Raw genomic sequence first — 17,581 nt, forward strand, 5'->3', positions numbered from 1 at the left:
TCTTACTATCTTTCCTTTCAGCTAGTCCTGACAAAGGGTCTCAGCCCGAAACGTCGACAGTACTTCTTCCTATAGATGCTGCCTGGCCTGCTGCATTCCTCCAGCATTTTGTGTGTGTTGCTTGAATTTCCAGCATCTAGATTTCCTTGTGTTTGCACTTTACATTATAACCTACTTTGACTCCAGTCCTCAATGTAGCTCACTCTATGATAGGACTATTTCAACCATTTCTCCTTCCCCAAATTCATTGTTCACTTAAGAATCGCTTCTTATTTCCTTGTTCTGCTTCCCAGTCTTTGCAGATAAAAAATAACAAGAAGTTTCTTCATATTTATAATTGTTTTGCCTTTGGCACAATCCTAGTTTGTTTCAAAACTCTTCTTCAACTCTCCATTTTCTCGCCCATTTTGCCAAACAAGTATCCCATTCCTCAACTGTGATGTTCTTCAAGTCTCTGCTTTCTAAAATCATGCTCAAAATTCCTCATCAGATTTTCTTTCCAGCACCATGATCATTTTGGCCAAGTATATAAATGGATTATACCTATTACTTTGAACAGGCTAATGTTATTCGGCAACTTAAACCACCATGACCTTTCATAGACATCCAACAGAAAATTATGCCATCACCCTGAATTGGTTTGACTCTACTGTGAACGTATGTATCACTATCCATCTGTTTCTACACATCTCTAGCAATGGCTTCTCATGACCACATCAAGCATACTTCTCATCTGTTCAACTACTTGGGTTATCAGACCATGTCCCAGTCTCTACTGTAACCATTTACCCTAGCCTGGGATTGAGAGGGTTCTGATAAGATGGCAGAGTGTTTGGACACAGAGCGGCTTCTACAGGGCCAATCAAAGGTGTTATCATTTCTAAACATATTTTTTACAATGGCATGATATTATGAACTTAAAGTATTACAGGTCTACCCCATCAGTGAGTTGCTCTTTGGCAGAGAAACTGAAGGAGCTGCCTGCTATAGAGAGGCATCAGAACTGGTGCACGAAGGCAGTGTATAGACTAATAGTGAGTGATTCATCTAAGTTGCTTTTCTTGTGATTGCAAGACCAAGTTGGACATTGGTAGCATGGAATGCTACAAGTCTGAGTCATTGTTCTAATGGCAAGACGATGGCAGGGGAGCTGTGTGGCCTTGATCATATTGAGGATAAGGCTTCAAGCCATGATGTCACCTGTTTGCAACTATCCAGTCGAGAGGGATCAGAGTCGATGTAGCGCAGTGTCCATGCTGGAGCTGGTGCTGTCCACCAGTGCTCTTTCAGCGGAAGACCAGCCTCAAGCTGTGCTCTTGCCTGTTTGCAGCCACCCAAGAGGGAGAATCTGAGTTGGTGCAGGAGGTGGTGTGGTGTGGCACCAGAGCTGTTTCTCCAGTGTTCCAACTCCAGTTGGCGGAAGACAAGCAGTATTAGGATCAACTGCAAACTGCTGCCACATTCATGGACTCAGGGACTTGGACTATATATTTTTTGTGAAACTGTATTTTACTGCTTTTCTTATAAGTACATATATATGTTTATGCAGTCTATGACTATTACTGTATGTTGCACCTTGGCCCTGGAGTAATGTTGTTTCATTTAACTGTACTCATGTAGAGTTGAATGACAATTAAACTTGAAGTTGCCATGGATTACACTTCCTTCCACAACCACTTTCCAAAGATTAATTAGTCAAGCACAATCTTGTTGTCCTGTTCAATATTCCAAGCATCATCAATACTAACCTCTAATCCTGCATCATCTATACATCCAAGAAAAATGTTTTTCATACTTTCATTGTATGTTGACTTGGTTGCTTCAAAGTTCTTATTGGTATCTTATGCTCCTTTATTATCAAAATCTAAAACACCCAGTCTTCGAGAGCTACTAATTTGCTATCACAGGAGGCCACCCTTTCATTACTAGGCGATAGGATAAAAATGGCTTTCAGATCCCTCTCCCGTGATGTCTGGGTGTTAGGGGGACTTTTACTAGTAGCTTTCTGGGAAACAAGATCATGTATCCAGCCTCCCTCTAATTGTAAGGAACCTGGTTATAAAAGAGAGGTACAACACTTGGAAATCTTGTTCAGTTTATTGCCTTCAAACAACAGTATGACTTCAAAAGTAAATAGACAGTAGCAATTTGTCAATGGCATAAGTTGGGCCTCCAATTAACAGAGACTATGCGGGTAGAAGGCTGTTGAGGAAACAAAGAAGAATCTCATTCTCCTTCCTTCTCTCCATATCCCTTCATGCCCTGACCAATCAAAAATCTATCAACCTCAAATATACATAAAGACTTGGCCTCTATAGCTGCCTAACGTAAAGAATTGCACAGATTCACTACTCCCTGGCTAAAGAAATTCCTCATCTCAAAGGACACTCCTCTATTCTGAGGCTGTGCCATCTGTCCTTAGGCTCTCCCACCATAGGAAACATCCTCTCCACACCCACTCTATCAAGGCCTTTCACCATTCGATAGGTTTCAATGAGGTCACCTGTCATTTTTCTGAATTCTAGTGAATCTTAGCACAAAGCTATTGGTAGCTCTTCACATGACAAGCCATTCAATCCTGGAGTCATTTTCATGAATCTCCTCTGAACCCTCTGGTTTCAGTACATCCTTTCTAAGCTAAGGGGCCCAAAACTACTCACAATACTCCAAAAGAGGCCTCACCTTTATAAAGTGAGGCTTTAAAAAGTTGCAACATTACATCTTTGCTTTAAAATTCTAGTCCCCTTGAAATGAATGCTACCATTGTTTTTGCCTTCCTCATCACAGATGATACCTGCAAATTAATTCTTAAGGAATTTTGCACAAGGATTCCCAAGTCCGTTGCACTTATGTACCTTCTCTCCACTTAGAAAACAGTCAACTCTTTCATTTCTTCTACCAAGGTGCACTTCCCAGCACTGGATTCCATCTGCCATTTCTTTGCCCATTCTCTTAATCTGTGTAAGTCCTTCTGTAGCCTCTCCACTTCTTCAAAACTACCAGCTACTTTTATATCATCTGCAAACTTTGAACAAAGCCATCAATTCCATCTTCCAAATTACTGACATATAACACAAAAAGAATCGCTCCCAACACAGACCTCTGTGGACCACAGGACTTTAGGAGGAAACCTGACAACCACGAGGTCCTCATCTGGAGATCAGAGGTGGAGAGGGTCACTAACTTTAAATTCCTCAATGTTAACATTTCAGAGGATCTGTCCTGGGCCCAGCATGAAATGCAATTACAAAGCAAACCCAGCAATGCCTCTACTCGTTTGGAAGTTTGTGAAGATTCTGCATAGTATCTAAAACTTTGACAAACTTTTATAGTTTGGTGGTGGGGAATTTATTGACTGGTTACATCATTGCCTGGTGTGTAAACACCAATTGCCCTTGAATGGAAAATCCTACAAAAAGTAATGGAAATGGCCCAGTCCATCATGGGTAAAGACTCTCCACCACTGAGCACATCCACGTGGAATGTTATTGCAGGAAAGCAGCATCCATCATCAAGGACCCCCACCACACAAAGCCATGCTCTCTCCTCACTGCTTCCATCAGAAAAAAGTTCCAGGAGCCTCAGGACAAGTTCAGGAACAGATATTACGCCTCATCCACTGTACTCTTGAACCAAAGGGGATAACTTCACTCAGCCCAACACTGAACTGTTCCCTCAACCTATGGACTCACTTTCAAGGGCTCTTCATCTCATGTTCTTGGTATTTATTGCTTATTTTTTTCTCCTTCATATTCGCACAGTCTGCTGCCTATTTCACATTGGTTGTTTGTCCGTCCTGCTGGGTGCAGTCTTTCATCGATTCTATTCTGTTCCTTGAATTTACTGTGTACGTCTGCAAGAAAACATATCTCAGGGTTGCATATGGTGTCGTACATGTACTTTGAACTCTGAACATGCTGCAGTGTATCCAGGAAAGGGCAGCACCTCTGGTGAAGGGGCTTGTTGTGTCCACTCTGGGGCAACTCACTCACTCACTGGACACTCAGCTCTCACCTGTGGCTCCAAGTAGTTGTTTCCATACAACAGTGGCCTCACCCCAGTACACCACTTTGACAGGCAGGCTAAACCAGGTAAGGTAGCTGCTGGGCCTCATAACCTGGTGAAATAGAGACATGCCTGACCTAGTATGTGAAGTCAGCTCCGGCAAAGTATGTGGATGAGATCAACAGTGAGATCCAACAGCCAAGAGAACAGTTCTGCAATGCTTCGAGGACAGCAAAGACATTATAAGGCACAGAAGAATTCATGGTTATCCACTGTAACCAAGGAAGACACCAATTTGTGACAACTTCTTGTACTACTGGACCCAGACTTTCCAAGTCAAGAGAGTGGAACTGTCCTAGTATAATGACTTTTCCACTTTAATATCTCTCCCACACAGGGTTTCATTGTCATTGTCACACATGACAGACAACCAACATGCTGCCGTATTTTTTGATTGAGTTCAAATGAACAAAATTAGTGCAGAAAACGTATTGCTTTCATACAATGCTTTCGACGATTGCATCTTCCAAATCTTTATTTTCATTGTAACATTAAAGATGACAATCAATACCTTTAAATTTTTCATAGTTCCTAACTTGTTGAAGTAGAGAAATTGTTTCATTTTTACTTCCAGCTGTTTCTGGCATCTCTAAGCCTGAATGCTTGAAATCATTGTGAGCAAAATAATTCTAAGTGGTTTCACTGCTTATTTCACATTACCTATCAGTTACAATAATCACTGCTTTTTGAACCAAAAACACGTAAATGCCGGCCACTTGTCTAACTGTCACATAAGATCACGTAATTGATGCTATTTAGAAATCGTTCCAACAACAGTCTCCAGTCCCAATTAAGCAGCATTATGTCCCAAATAAACAAGGAATCGCTGCTACTTTCCTGATTAGTTTTTATTCAAGAATTGTCCCAACTAACTGATAAATGAATTAATTGGAGTCCACTGTATTATAAATTTTAAAACAAAAACTGAAATTATTGCAAATATACAAAGCAACACTCGAGGAGAAAAGGCTAGTTTATTAATCTTTTGTCAGAACAAACCTTGTGTACTTAAGGTAGTTTTGATTTTGGTTCTACATGATCTTCTACTGGTGACTTCACTGAGTAAAACTGCAAGGAGCTGACTCACTCTCACACATCAATGGCTGAGGATTCTATTTGTGCTTGGTTTCTAATCTCAAGTAATTACTATTTGTTGGAGTAAACAATGCTTGGAGTAAAAGGGCAGCCAGGATTCCATACCTAATTACTGTCTGGCTACCTTAACTGTAAAGTCATTAAATTCCCTCCCGTGTATATTTACCAATTTGTGATTTCCAAATTTGGAGTATGACTAACTAAAACTCATACTCAGGAGAAGTACAAACACCCAGCTCCACTCACCTGAATAATGTTCCCTCCAAACGTCCCTCGCAAACCTTGCTGTTTGGGATAGTAAAACTCGTCATTGGAAAGGTTCCAAGGGTCCTTGACTTCTGGTTGTGACATGTTCTACCAAAGACACAAGGGATACTGAGGAAAGCACATTCTTATATGCCATTGCAATAGTTCAATATACAGTGTAATGAGGAAGAACATGCATACTGTAGGTATATATAGTTTAATTATGCCCTAATTGGCATTGACAATGCAAGGAGTACAAACACATACAACAAATAAGATACAAATATTCAGCATCTTATTCAGTGTAGACATTGGGATCACAGGGTCTGTTCCTGTATTATACTGTTATATGTTCTATCAAAAAATATAGGCAATCTACATGTATAGTTGACTGCACACAGACCTGCAAACGTTATTTGCCACTGCATATGCGCAGATCACAAGTCATGATAATAAATGCTAATATTTCACTTCACATTGGGTAACAGCTGGCAAAATATATCCAACTTGAGAAAAGCATACATTTCACTCCTTACCTAAAATCTCATCTTTTTGCCAACTGTGGTATCCTTCTATGCTTGTTGAAATGTAGAATTTATCACTACTCAGACTCTAAGCACCCATGAGTGATCAAAAATCTTTAGGCTGAATTTAACCGAGAGGTTCCCTCACACGTTTCACTCAGAATACAAAAGTTACATTTACTTCTTAATTAAGTTCATATCACAATAATGCAAACAAATAATTGCTCACAATGGGGTAAGACAAAATACAGGTGAAGAAATATATTTGAAATGGTGCAAAAGGACTGAGCTGTGAACAATATAGTTCAAATAGTTCTGACATTGATATATCTATCCTTCCCTGTAAACTGTTCTTGATTAGTCATCCAGTAATAAGCACTAAAGCCTTGAAAGAAGGCAAGAGTGGTTATATCCTCTGTTATACAATCCAGTTACACAAGTCTCAATAACAGACTATTAAAGTGTATTTTACGTTTATAGGTAAAGTCACTATGATCTCACAAAATTACTTAAAAGTAATGAAAAAGGACTGCTGGAATTCTGCTGTGGTCTCTGAATCTTACATTGCAAAATGGACTATATTGTACAATAGCAGATTCTAAAAACTATTAACAACAGAAATCAGGACTTTATTACATCATCCATCATCTGATTAGAAGATTTTATCCCAACCCTACTAACCTGCTGTGGTTCATCTTTGATGACACCAGTTTTTCCTAACAGGATCCTGCTCTTCCGAGCTGATGATTCTTTCTTATTTTCCTTGGAAGGAGAGTTAGATGTCATCTCCTCTTTCTCATCAGGAATTTCTGGAATAATGCAGAAAAGTCATGAATGTACATCTAAAATAATTAGCTGTGACATTAATTATGAAACAGAAAACATTGCATTATGCATGGTTGATTCTAATGGTTTAAAACCAGAAAGCAGCTACTGTCACACCACTACTGATCACTATTATGTATAATTTAACCACCAAGTATTGAGCAAAATCCTACTTATATTCTACTCTTATGACTCACAAAGAAATACATACATAAACATTAGGAAGTCCAAAAGTAATTCATAACCAATTAAATATATGTTTATAGCATTATTGTAGTAATTTAAGGATATAAGGCAGTTAATTCATTTCACAATAAGGTCCCACAAAGATGGCAAAATAAATTAGTAAATAAAGTATTTCAGTCTGCCAGCTGAATAACAATTAACCAGGAGAACGACAACTTTGCTCTGTGACTTGCGCAAGGCACACCTGAAAAGGTAGGATGGATCCATGACTAACATCTCATCTGAAAGCAGCACAACACCAATATGAGACACTTCAACAGCAGACTGGAAGAGAGGCTTCCTGACTTTTTTTTAAAATTAGGCATTCACTTCCATATAAAAGAGTAGCCCAATTTACTTTATATATTAAACATTGATTTTTATCTTACATTGTTAAGTAATTCTGCAAAGTGTTGACTCTGCACTTATCAAGGAAAAACAGTGCATTAACTTCATAATTTCATTTATCTCTTGCTCAATCAGACACCTATCCCCACTGATCATCTGCCTGACCATCTGTCCATCCAGTTGCTGGTCCTCCATCCCTACTCCCAAACATTAGCCCAGTTGCCCTCTCTTCCTTTGAGCTCAAGCTGCAGCCTTCTGCCAACCCACCATTAGCTTGGCTACCCAGTACCAGCACCGTTTGCCATCCTAGCTCCCCACCACAGTATAAAACCCAGGAACTTTCAATTCCCCATATCTTCTTGTCTTTTTACCCAGAAAACTGAATGAACAAAATTATGCAAATATTTAGACTTTCAATCTCAAAGAATTAAAAATGCTCAGGGCTGAGAACTGATAAACTTGGTTATCAAGAGAATCAAAGAGTCTCAAGTACATGTATTAGCTAAGATCCATTAAAAAAGATCAAATGATCATAAAGCCCAGTCCTAGTTCTACTAATTATATTATCTTTCCCTCCCAACTTTACATTTTTTAAATAATTTGACATGGCAGTTTCTATCCTGTATTGTTCTTCTTTAGTTGTAAAATGCTTCCTTTAGAACATACCAAGAATAATGTTTTCATCGTTTGGGTCTAGAGTCAACACTGGTGGTTCCAAAATTTTATCCATGGCTTGGTCATCCCAGATGATGTTATCCTCCCACCTTCCATACACCAGCTCCTCATTGTCAATTGGAAAGATAGAATACCAAGTCTTATCATCTTCTTGGGAAACTGTTAAAAGAAACAGCAAAGCAAATACTAAATCACTGATTCTGAGGCTTCACCCACTCCTGATCATACAACATAACAGATTAAACATCAACTTTTGAAGAAATCAAAATCATTAAAACAAGAAGTAACAAAAGTACAAATTCAGAGTCATATGATTTGAGGCAGAGACATGTGAAGTTACAGAGATCGAATTAGGTATTCTTGGTGATGTTGAAAATTTGGGGACCAAAGTTTTAATAATCATGTTGTTCAACCTTGGACAATGGCTGAGGTACAGTCAGCAACAAGAAGTTGAAGCCAGTAAAATTAATTTGCAGAAGAGACTGAGAAAATGATTTCAGTTTGCCTAATGTTCATTTGGAGAAATTTTCTGTATATCCAAGTCAAGTATCATGTAGGTGAAAAACAAGAAACAAGGAAACAATAAATAAAAATAGAAATGGTGATTTAAGTCAATTGCTTACACAATTCTTTTCCCCAATTTAACTTGATGTGTTATGAATTTATCAAAATAATTCACTTCTTATACAGGATACACTACTATTGTTTCTTTTTAAATTAGATACTTTTCTTTACCAATTTAGAAACAGGCATCGCTGAGCAATTCTAGTTATCCAGAAAAAAAAAACTATTTTCTTAAACTAGTGCAATTCATCTTGCGAATGTTGTTAGGTTTGGAATTTCAAGATTTCTGTTTCCTCGAGCTGATAGAATGACAGGTTTGACCTAAAAAGAAACTACAACATTCACCAGACCCCTCAAAAGTATTGGAAAATGAAAGTTTGGGAGGTGTGATCAGTGAAGTCAGAGCTAGCCACTACAATAGGTAACATACAAATAGCTTTGGTCTACCAGTGATGTTGTGTCAATAAGCAGAATGGTCTGCCCTGAATTTTAATGCACTTAAGTGTTGTTATAGCTAGATTTCATCAAAACAATGCAATGAATTTCATCCATGTGCCTTCTCCAAGTGGAAAAAAATATTAGTAAATGCAAAAATGGGCCACTTGCTGTAGAATGCCTTTCCTTTGATCTGCTTTAGCCCAATTTAGGACATTTATTTTTGCTGGCTCATTTTAGTTTCTAATGATTGCAGGTCTTGATGGTTTGGACAGTGATAATGTCAGAAAATACCAGTTGGAGATGGGTTAAAGTGCTCTTGCTGGAGAAAGTTATTGCTTGACACCATTGTGAACTGAACACTTGACATACCAGCTCAAGCCTGGATGTCAGCCAGGAATTCGTGCCTCATTGACAAGGACTATTTCAATATTCAAAATTATAAACGGATCAGGAGACTGCTTATTCATCAGCCAACAGTCCCATTTCTGCCTTTTAATGGAAGAAAATCCATTGATTAAGCAGTTGAAGATGCTTGAGCTCAATCAGCTAGATCCTCTGAGGAACGCATCTATTTCCTTTACAAGTGAATCGTACTTGAAGGCAAAGGAGCGAAAATATTCCTCAGCGATTCCTTGAACGATTCAGTGTAATTCCCACATTGTACAATATAGTTTCCCAGATTTGTTTCCATTTTAATCCCCAGTTACACAATGCATCATCACCATATATTTCAAGTATTAACTTACATCCCATACTCAATTCCTCCCAATGATAACTCTTAATCCCCAGCCTCATTCTACAAGTACTCTGCCTTGTTCTGCTGCTTTCACTGTGAATCATGCAGAATTCTAGTCAATGATCTTCTCATTCCCCATTAAAACACATATACTATTTGCTGAGATGGTGTACCGTGCTGCTCTGGTGCATGCTTGTCCTTCCCTTTAGCTGGGATTGGAGGGCCTGGTATTGTCGTTTTCTGCACTGGAGTAGGAGGCACAGGATTCGACAACCAAGTGCCACCACGATTGAGCCCTTAAAAAAATGAAATTGCATGAAATGATATTGGAAGGTAAACAATTTCCAGAAATGTAAACATTGAAAGTATATACCCACCAATTAACTAAAAGGAAAATAATATTCCATCGACCGTTTCATTGAACACCTACGCTCTGTCCGCCAGAGAAAGCAGGATCTCCCTGTGGCCACACATTTTAATTCCATGTCCCATTCTGATATGTCTATCCATGGTCTCCTCTACTGTCAAGATGAAGCCACACTCAGGTTGGAGGAACAACACCTTATATACTGTCTGGGTAGCCTCCAACCTGATAGCATGAACATTGACTTCTCTAACTTTTGTTAATGCCCCTTCTTACCCCATCCCTGATTTATTTATTTTTCCTCCTCCCCCTTTTTTTCCTCTCTCTGCCCATCACTCTGCCTGTTCTCCATCTCCCTGTGGTGCTCCCCTCCCCCTTTCTTTCTCCCTAGGCCTCCCGTCCCATGATCCTTCCCTTCTCCAGCTCTGTATCCCTTTTGCCAATCACCTTTCTGGCTCTCAGCTTCACCCCACCCACTCCAGTCTTCTATCATTTCGCATTTCCCCCACCCCCTCCTACTTTCAAATCTCTCACTATCTTTTCTTTCAGTTAGTCCTGAAAGAGTCTCAGCCCGAAATGTCGACAGTGCTTCTTCCTATAGATGCTACCTGGCCTGCTGCGTTCCACCAGCATTTTGTGTGTGTTGCTTGAATTTCCAGCATCTGCAAATTTCCTCGTGTTCCATCAACAATGCTGGTTTATACTTAGTGGCCACTTTATTAGGTACACTTGTACACCTACCTTTCTGATAATGCAAATATTATGTGGCAGCAACTCAATGCATAAAAGCATACAGACATGCTCAAGAAGTTCAGCTGTTGTTTAGACAAAACATCAGAATGGGGAATAGTGTAATCTAACTGATTTGACTATGGAATGATGGTTGGTGCCAGATGGAATGGTTTGAGTATCTCAGAAACTGCTAATCTACTGGGATTTTCACACATAAGTCTTGAGAGTAAATAATGAATGGTTTAAACATTAAAAAAATCCAATAGGTGACAGCTCTGTGGATGAAAATGCCTTTGTTATTGAGAGGGGTCTGAAGAGAATGGCCAGATTGGCTCAAGCTGTCAGGAGGCGACAGCAACTCAAATAACTAGCATGACAATAGTGGTAGCATCTCCAAAACACAGCACGTCGAACCTTGAAGTGGATGGCTACAGCAACAGAAGACCACAAATATACACTCAGTGGTCACTTTATTAGGTGGCCACTGAGTGAATGTAGTTTTGTTATGAATTGAGTCCTGGTTATTGAGCTTAATGTGAATATTTATATTTGCAATGCAACAGTGAAATTTAAAAGGAAAGGAAACAAGATCCATTGCATTCTGTTAATTCAGTATTCACTGATAAGTTGACTTCACTGCCATAAAATTTTCAGACTGGGGCAGAATTCTTACCTTGTTGCGCATTGTATGCAGTGGCATTTCGAGTCATGCTCGATGGCAGCCAGCCTGCCAGGCTAGCTCGCTGGGATTTTGTAGTCTTATGCTTGACATCCTCTCCATTCCAAATAATGTCCTCTTCCCAGGGCAGCTGAGTGACCATTAGAAAGTGCTCATCCAGAAGTGCCTCCATTTCATCTTCAAACTTCTCATCTGCCAACTTATCCAACTCTTCAGAAGGCTCCTATGACCATAATGTACAAATTTCAGCAATATCAATTACAGTATTCCATGCAAAAAGGTGCTACCACAGAATTATAGTAACAACATAATAATTCATTATGAATCATCTTATGGTTAATAAATATTTAAAATGCATTGTGTTTGCTTGATTTCTGTGAATCCTGCAACACAGATAAGTGACCAATTAATTTTAAGCCTATGCTTACAAAGACAATCCTCTGCTTTTATATGATCTGTGAAAAACTTAATGAACTAAACAATAGATTTAGCTTTGAAATATCAAATCATTCAAAAGATCATCAGCAGCTACTCCTCTACTGCCGTAAATTTACAGCCCAGCAGGGATCTTGAAGGCATGTTTTTCTAGTGCTATTACCAAGGAAAACTGATGTGATCCAACAGAAATAATCACAATATATCTAAATAATAGTTTCCAGTGCCATATTCAGGTTTGCTGATGACACCATTGTCATAGGCCGAATTAAAGGTGGTGACAAATCAGCAAATAGGAGGGAGACTGAAAATCTGGCGGAGTGGTCCCAGAACAGGAGACTGAAAATCTGGCGGAGTGGTCCCAGAACAGTAACCTCTTACTCAATGTTAACAAGACCAAGAAGCTGATTAGTTGACTTCAGGAGAAGGAAACCAGTGGTCCACAATCAGTCCTCATTGGAGGATCAGAGGTGGAGAGGGTCAGCAACTTTAAATTCCTCATTTTTATTTCAGAGGACCTGTCTGGCCCAGCGTGCAAGTGCAATTACAAGGAAAGCACAGCAGTGCTTCTACTTCCTTAGGAGTTTGTGTAGATTCAACAGGAAATCTAAACTTTAACAAACCTCTATACATGTGTACTAAAGATTATATTGACTGGTTGCATCACAGGCTGGTATGGCAAAACCAAATACCCTTGAATGAAAAATTCTACAAAAAGTAATGGATACAGCCCAGTCCATCATTGGCAAAGCCACCACCACCACCATTGAGCACATTTATACTAAGTGTTGTCACAGGAAAGCAGCATCCATCATCAAAAGCCCCCCAACACCCAGGACATACTCTCTTTACACTGCTGCCATCAGGACACACCACTAGCCATCTTGAACCAAAGAGGATAACTTTACTCAACTTCACTTACCTCATCATTGATATGTTTCTACAACCCACGGACTCACTTTCAGGGACTCTATCACATGTTCTTGACATTTGTTTGTTTATTATTTATTTTTGTATTTGCAGTATGTTGTTTATTTGCACACTGGTTAAACACCCAAGTTGGTGCAATCTTTCGTTAATTCAGTTATAGTAATTATTCTATTATAGACTTATCGAGTGTGCTCACAAGAAAATGAATCTCTGGGTTGTATAAGGTAACACACACACACACACACACACACACACACACACTATATTATATATATATATAAAATTTACTTTGAATACATATATTACATACATATACACATATACATATACATGGAGTATAAGGCAAAAGTCTTAGGCACATGTAAAAAGATGCTTTCAAAAATAAAGAAATGTTTCTAAATATCAACAATTTACTACAAAGAGCAGTAAACAGTAAAATATTAAATCAAATATTTAGTGAGATCCCCCTTTGCCTTTAAAACTGCATCAGTTCCCTTTAGTACACTGTCATGCAGTTTTATATGAAAATCAGCTGGTAGGTCATCCAAGCCTCTTAGAGAACTTGCCACAGTTCGTCTGCCGATTTGGATACTCGCTTGATTCTGTCTCTCCAGGTAATGTCAGATAGCCTTGATGATGTTGAGATCCGGGCTCTGTGAAGGCCATACCATCTGTTGCAGAATTCCTTGTTCTTCTTTTTGTTGAAGGTAGTTCTTCATTACCTTGGTCATTTGTTTGTGGTCTCTGTCGTGCTGCAGAATGAAGTTAGGACCGATTAGACGCCTCCCTGATAGTTCTGCATGATGGATGAGAATCCGCTTCTATTTCTCAGCATCAAGAATTCCATTAATTCTAATTAGATCACCAACTCCATTTGCAGAAATGAAGCCCCAAACCTGCAGAGAACTTCCACCGTGCTTCACAGTTGGCTGCAGACACTCATCCATGTAGCGCTTTCCAGCTCTTCAATGGACAAACTGCCTCCTGCTTGAGCAAAATTTTTCAAATGTTGACAGTCAGTCCAGAGCTCTTGTTGCCATTGTTCAGCACTCCTGTTCTTGTGTTTTTGTGCATAGGTGAGTCTCCTGCTTCTTTTCCATTTTGGAAGAATAGCTTTTTCGCAGCAACTATTCCATGAAGACCACTTCTAACAAGACTTTTCCGGACTATAGAGGGGTGTACTTGGGTTGCAGTGGTTTCTCTGAGTTCAAAGTTGATAGCAGTACTTGACTTCTTCCAATGTAGAAGGGATATCAGTTTAATGTATCTCTCATCTGCTGCGCTTAGTTTCCGTGGCTGACACTATGTTTTTGGTCCTCAGCCTTACTCATTTCTTTGTATTTTTCTTTTCAAAGAGCTTATTCAGCACATCTTGAAACTCCCGTCTACAGCAAAATTTTTGCTTTGAGGAACCTCGCTGATGCAGGATGACCACCTTGTGTCTTACTGGTATGCTCACTCTTGCCAATATGTAAGAATTAATGATTTGAAGCTTAAACTGTCACAACTGCTACACCCTCACCTTTCAATTTGGTGTATTTCACCCAGTTTGATTCCTCCTACACCTGTTTCTGTTTCAGTTAATTGTTTTAGTTCATGCAACTCACTATGTTATTTGTCATTTGCACCTGGTTGTTATCATGCAACTGGGTAAATACCAACAAAGTAATCAAGTTTTTATATAAAAAGTAGTCGATTACTTAATATGTTGCTTTCTTCAACAAAATATAAAAAAAGCTCTTGTAACATTTAATTTTTTTGGAAAATGGAGGTTTGCAAATCTAAAATGTGTTCTTTTTGACTTACACACTAGTGCAGAAGAGAAAAATGAAATTTATATTAAAATCTGGGGTGCTTAAGACTTTTGCACAGTACCACACATATACATACATCTATAAAATCACTGTCCAATGAAGAGGATTGCAGGATGAGAAATAAAACAAAATCTTACATGCTGGATGAAGAGAATGACTTCAACAATACAGTAAAAGTGACAGCTGTTTTGCAATATTCTAAATGTCAGATGATGTATTCCTTTACTGCTTGGGGTATTGATTGACAGATAAATATTGGCCAAGAAAGATGGAGAAGCCCCTTGCTGTTCTGACATTTCTTTGAGATAACAAATAGATCTTGGTCAAAAGTTGCTATCTCTCAATATGCACATTTCCTAAGTGCTGTACAAGGATGTCATTACAAGTTCTGTGCTCAAGTGTCTGGAAGTGGGACTCAAAATGAGAGGCAAGTGTATCTAGGAGAAAGAGAAGGGAGTTGGGTTATGAACAACCTCACTCACAGGAAGGCTTGGAAGTGCAGGTAAAGAAGCTCAAGCCCTGATTGAGGGAGCACACAAGGAATATAAAAACATAAACAATTTAGGGGTCGAGGTTGACTGTAACATAAAAATAGGGAATGGCTGATGATGACAAAAGTCACAACGAGTATACTAAAATATACAAAATGGAAAGCATGACAGTTGTGAACAAATGAGCATCAGTTTATTGAATCATCAATGTACTTTCACTTAAAGCAGCTTGTGATCCAGATTAAACAGCTACAGCCTATAATTATACTTGTGAAGTTTTAAAAATCAAATTGATATAGTAATTATTAAAATCATAATGACAAAAGATTATAAAATAAACATGTTTTGACAATGATCCAAAATTAAATGATGGATAGAATTCACTTCTTTTTACCATTTTTCTGCATTACTTACCTGTATCTGTACCTCTACTTGGCAGGTTATTTTTTCCTCCAGCATATCTTCTTGCTCTGTTATTTGCTTCAATTTGAAGCCATAATCAAATCCTTCCCCATCCTCTGGCACACCCAGCATATCATACCAGAGTTGTGCAGGTCCATAGCGCCATTCTGCAACTTTTGGTCTCATGTCCATTATATTATCAGTATCACCAGTGGATTGAGAGAATTTGGACTCAATAGGGGCCATCATTGTAATCTGAAAGTTTATAACAAAAGATGGCTTTATAAGTAATTCTGAATTAATAAATGACGTTAAAGATTATATTTCCAAAGTATTATCAGAACATGTTCCTTCAAGCACTTTACACTTTTTTTGAGTGAAATTCACTCTCCTGCCCCAAATAAAATCTTCAAAACAAAAACCCTCATTCTATTCCTTCATTCGCTTCTGTACTGAACGATATCATTACTCTGTGATTTCAATCTCAATTTCTAATTCTCATTTTTCCTGCCTCTGAATTCACAACCATGCTCCCCTAAATTTCTTTGTACAAATTCTTACATCGTACATGCACTCAGGTGCTACTTGAGTTAAAGTGCACTTACTCAAACAGCACCTGAACTTAACTTTTCTTTTGCTTAGGCTTGATCAAAGTCAATGTAATCCCAATGCTTTGGTGTATCCCTCTCCAGCAATATTCATTTAGAATTCGTAACTGAACAGGAGTGTGGGAACACTATTACTTGGACTTAGTAGCTGAAGAATGTGGCTTGTTCATACCAACACTCAGTCCGATAAAATCGACCTCAATTCCGTGACAAAAGAGTAAATGTGACTGCCAAGATTCTTCCTTCTACAATAAGCCTATCTCCTGTCACCTTATCTAAATGTAAAGAACTTAACATTATCATTATCATGGAACTACCTCCATTAACTTCACCCAAGCAACAAGCAAAATAGTCTCCAGCAACCACTTCTGCTCCCTCCCTGCACCTGTCACTATCTACATAAAATCTTTAGAGATCAGCTTTGTTTCTCACTACTTTTCAAAATATACAGTGAAATGTGTTGTCTTGCACCAACTGAATAGCATGCTGGGGTAGCCTGCAAGTGTTGCTACTTTTCTGATGCCTGGAACCTACTAACCCTAACCTATATATCCTTGGTATGTGGGTGGAAACTGGAGCACCATGCAGTCAGAGAGAATGTATTAACCCCTTACAGACAGTGGCAGGAATCACACCCCAATTAGTGATCACTGGCTCTGTAAAGCGATTGTGCTAACCACTATGCTATCATGCCTTGTAAACCTCATTTAAACATCCCCCCACCCCCCCCATTAAACCTTAAGGTTATGCCCTCTCGTATTTGACATTTCCACTCTGGGGAAAAAAGACCTTGATGATCTACCCCATCTACATCTCATAATTTTACAAGCTACTATCAGGTTGTCTCTCAGCCTGATGCCGAAGAATAAACAACCCAAGTTTGCCCAAACCTTCCTTATGAAAATTACACTCTAATTTAGGCAACATCTTGATGAACTATTTTAGTACTCACTCAAAACCCCCACATCTTCCCTGTAGTGTAACATCCAGAAGTACACACAGTATTCCAAATGTGGTCTAATCAAAGTTCTGTACAGCTTCAATATTTCTTGCCAATTTTTATACTCCCTATCCCATCTGATTAAGGCAAGCATGCTGTCACATGTAAATTATACTTTATTCTTTCAAACTGCTAGAATAAAATAAAATGCAAGAATAAATAATGGAAATGAGAAAAAAAATTCAACCTTGATGTTTTATCTTTAATATTGGGCAGGCTCACAAAATGTAAGAATTGAAAGATATTTGTACCATCTTACGAAGCTGCGCAAATTGGTTGTACTGAAGTCTGCATTTGCTTTGGATATTGAAACAAACCAATTGCTCTTGCTTCCCTCATGGAAGAATGAGGAAAAAGAAAGGAAAATAAATCTACCATAACCAAA

General features: G+C 38.7%; 1 protein-coding gene across 5 annotated transcripts in view; it reads right to left on the reverse strand.

Moving 5' to 3' along the window:
• The window catches only part of taf1 (TAF1 RNA polymerase II, TATA box binding protein (TBP)-associated factor), a 128,505-nt gene that overhangs the window by 75,691 nt on the left and 35,233 nt on the right, over positions 1-17,581 (reverse strand). For all 5 annotated transcript variants that reach the window (XM_059977060.1, XM_059977057.1, XM_059977059.1 and 2 more), the window contains 6 exons: positions 15,601-15,843; positions 11,511-11,739; positions 9,915-10,037; positions 7,995-8,162; positions 6,612-6,739; positions 5,407-5,514 (listed from right to left, as the gene is read on the reverse strand). In XM_059977060.1, coding sequence (XP_059833043.1) covers positions 5,407-5,514; positions 6,612-6,739; positions 7,995-8,162; positions 9,915-10,037; positions 11,511-11,739; positions 15,601-15,843 — 999 coding nt within the window. The remainder of the gene's footprint in view (positions 1-5,406; positions 5,515-6,611; positions 6,740-7,994; positions 8,163-9,914; positions 10,038-11,510; positions 11,740-15,600; positions 15,844-17,581) is intronic.

Source organism: Hypanus sabinus, chromosome 8, assembly GCF_030144855.1.
Source record: "Hypanus sabinus isolate sHypSab1 chromosome 8, sHypSab1.hap1, whole genome shotgun sequence".
Classification (NCBI taxonomy): domain Eukaryota; kingdom Metazoa; phylum Chordata; class Chondrichthyes; order Myliobatiformes; family Dasyatidae; genus Hypanus; species Hypanus sabinus.